At 34.2% G+C, this 3,158-nt stretch overlaps 1 protein-coding gene across 1 annotated transcript in view; it reads left to right on the forward strand.

Annotated features, from left to right (window-relative positions):
- LOC111783856 (beta-Amyrin Synthase 1-like) overlaps positions 1-2,555 on the forward strand; it is a 3,485-nt gene extending 930 nt beyond the window's left edge. Inside the window, 11 exon segments of the mRNA XM_023664694.1 lie at positions 6-119; positions 188-466; positions 538-796; positions 888-949; positions 1,015-1,137; positions 1,231-1,326; positions 1,420-1,479; positions 1,590-1,636; positions 1,740-2,142; positions 2,228-2,311; positions 2,404-2,555. Coding sequence (XP_023520462.1) covers positions 6-119; positions 188-466; positions 538-796; positions 888-949; positions 1,015-1,137; positions 1,231-1,326; positions 1,420-1,479; positions 1,590-1,636; positions 1,740-2,142; positions 2,228-2,311; positions 2,404-2,514 — 1,638 coding nt within the window. The 3' untranslated portion in view covers positions 2,515-2,555.
- The last annotated feature ends 603 nt before the right edge of the window (positions 2,556-3,158 follow it).

Raw genomic sequence — 3,158 nt, forward strand, 5'->3', positions numbered from 1 at the left:
ATAAGGAAACAGCGAGCATTGCACTGAGAAGAGCCACCAAGTTCTTTGCAGCCTTACAAAGCCCTCATGGCCATTGGCCTGCTGAAAACGCTGGCCCTATGTTTTATTTCCCTCCATTGGTACTCTTCCTCTTTCTATTCATTTTTATCTTATATAATTCTACCACAATATTACCCTTTTCTTTCAGGTATTTTCGTTGTATATTACGGGACATCTCCACATCATATTCTTAGAAGAGCACCGAAAGGAAATCCTTCGCTATGCATATTGTCATCAGAATGAAGATGGTGGATGGGGATTGCACATTGTAGGACAAAGTTGTATGTTTTGTACTGTTTTTAACTATATTCAACTTCGTTTGTTGGGGGAAGAACCCGACAAGGATGAGTGTTTTAGAGCTCGAAAATGGATTCTAGATCACGGAGGTGCTATTTATACACCTTCCTGGGGAAAGATTTGGCTCTCGGTCAGTACTGTATATATCTCTACATTATTTAATTTGATTTAAGTTACTAAACTTATAATTTAACTATGTAGATTCTGGGAGTTTACGAGTGGGAGGGAGCAAACCCCATGCCTCCAGAATTTTGGTTATTAGGGAAATTACTTCCTTTCATTCCACGAAGTTTGTTATGCTATTCTAGATTGACACTTCTTCCTATGTCATATTTATATGGAAAACGATTTGTTGGACCCCTCACGCCTCTCATTCTTCAATTACGTCAAGAAATCTATACTCAACCTTACAATAACATTAAATGGAGCCCAACCCGCCATTTTTGTGCAAAGGTATGTCCCTAAACCATTCAATCCTCCCTACCACAATGCATTAGTAAAGAACAAATCAATATTCGTCCTTTCAAAAGATTTGAGATTTCTCCGTGTAGAATTTGATCATGAATTCTCGGAGATACTTAAGAAGGGGCATGACTTCATTAAACAATCACAGGTACTAAAATTCTTTAATTTCAATAAATATTTGTTTATATTATTTAAACGTATATTCATATAAAGGTTAGAGAGAATCCTTCGGGTGATTTTCGAAGTATGTATCGTCACATATCAAAAGGAAGTTGGACATTCTCCGATCAAGATCATGGATGACAAGTTTGTGATGATACTCCATAAAATTTATTGGTATTTTATTTTATTTTCATACTTTCCATAAAAAGATATTAAAATTTAAATCAATTTACTAATCTCATGTATATAAATAAAATGATGCGTCAGTGTTTGATATTTTCTACAATGCCTTCCAACATAGTAGGAGATCCAATGGAACCACAATTGTTTTTTGAAGCCGTCAATATCATACTATCCTTCCAAGTAAGGATTGTAATTTCGAATTTGATTTATAAGTATCTTTTCTTGTGAACTTACTTAATGATGAATTGGTGAATTTTGTTGTGAAATAAATAGGCAAAAAATGGTGGAGTCTCAGCTTGGGAGCCTACCGGAGGTGTACCATCATGGTTTGAGGTATTTAAGGCCTTATTGATAATTATTTTCTCAAACAATCATTAAAAAAATGAAAGAGTGGAGACCACTAATTAATATCATTAATTTGTTTTATCTTATACTTTTTTTAGCGACTGAATCCAGTAGAGTTCTTCGAATACACCATATTGGAGCTTGAGTAAGTAGACAATCTAAGAGTACTACATGCACGTAAATTGCATTGGACTGATTATTATTTGTTTTGTTTTCCTTGTGATGAATTATGGGATGGGTAAAATTAGATACGTAGAATGCACGTCAGCGTCGATCCAGGCACTTATTCTATTTAAGAAGCTATTTCCAAGTCACAGAAAGAAAGAAATAGAAACGTTTTTAAGTAAAGCAGTAAAGTATTTGGAAGAAACACAGAAAGAGGATGGATCATGGTATGGAAATTGGGGAATTTGTCACATTTACGCAACATACTTCGCTATAAAAGGATTAGTGGCATCTGGAAACACTTACCAAAATTCCTCAACCCTACAAAGAGGTGTGGAGTTGCTTCTTAAAATTCAATATCCAGACGGTGGGTGGGAAGAGAGTCACATTTCATGTAGAGAAAAGAAATACATTCCTCTTCCGGGGAATTCTTCCAATCTTGTTCAAACTTCCTTTGCTTTAATAGCTTTGATCCATTCTCAACAGGTTTGTTTTACTCTTTTACTTCAATTATTATAAGTACGTAAAGCTTTTTTTATATATATAATAAAGAAATGGCGTATGTATGTAGGAAAAGAGAGACCCAACTCCCCTTCACCGTGGAGCAAAGCTATTGATTAATTCTCAACTGGAGAATGGTGATTACCCTCAACAAGTAGGTTATTGTAATATGTGTTTTGGTTAAACAATAACTTTTGTTAAATTAATAATTCGTTATATTAAAAAAGAGAATTATTTATATGGTAGGAAATAAGTGGAGTATTTATGAACACATGCATGCTACACTATGGACTATACAAGAACGTATTCCCATTGTGGGCACTTGCAGAATATTGTAATAAGGTTTCATTGCCATAGTTTCAACCAAATTTATATAACATGCTTCCAGATTTTTTTCATTACATCTCCATATACTATATAAGTCATAGCCCAAAATTCGAGACTCGAAAGTAAGGGTGGGAACAACCGACTATACAATGAAAGCTTGTAATAAGAGAAACAAGAAGATTTTAAGATTTTTTTTTTTTTTTTTTGGATGTTTAAACCATTTATTTATTTATTTTTGAGTTAGGTCATGGAGCTTGCTGCTTATACTATGGTTATATATTGTAGATGGTTATATCTGTAAAGCTATATATAGTAAGCTAAACTATATATATATCCCCGACAGAGCTTTGAAAATGTACTTTCTATATTCTCTGTATTCTCTCTTACTGTACATATCTGTAGTCATCAATATAAATTCTTTAGCCAGATTTCTCCTTGCATTTTCTCTATCCTGTTCTTTGTGTTCATCTAGATCGAGTGTGTGCGTTGTTGTGCGATCCTAACAACTGGTATCAGAGCTAGGCGAAAGTCACCACGATCTATGAAGATGGAAAGTTCAAAGATTGAAATTGAGAAGTTCGATGCATCCGATTTCGATTTCTGGAAAATGTAGATTGAAGATTATCTGTATCAGAAAGATCTTCACGAACCTCTGTTGGGAGTGATGTCAGATA

This window comes from Cucurbita pepo, unplaced genomic scaffold (genome assembly GCF_002806865.2).
Source record: "Cucurbita pepo subsp. pepo cultivar mu-cu-16 unplaced genomic scaffold, ASM280686v2 Cp4.1_scaffold000109, whole genome shotgun sequence".
Classification (NCBI taxonomy): domain Eukaryota; kingdom Viridiplantae; phylum Streptophyta; class Magnoliopsida; order Cucurbitales; family Cucurbitaceae; genus Cucurbita; species Cucurbita pepo.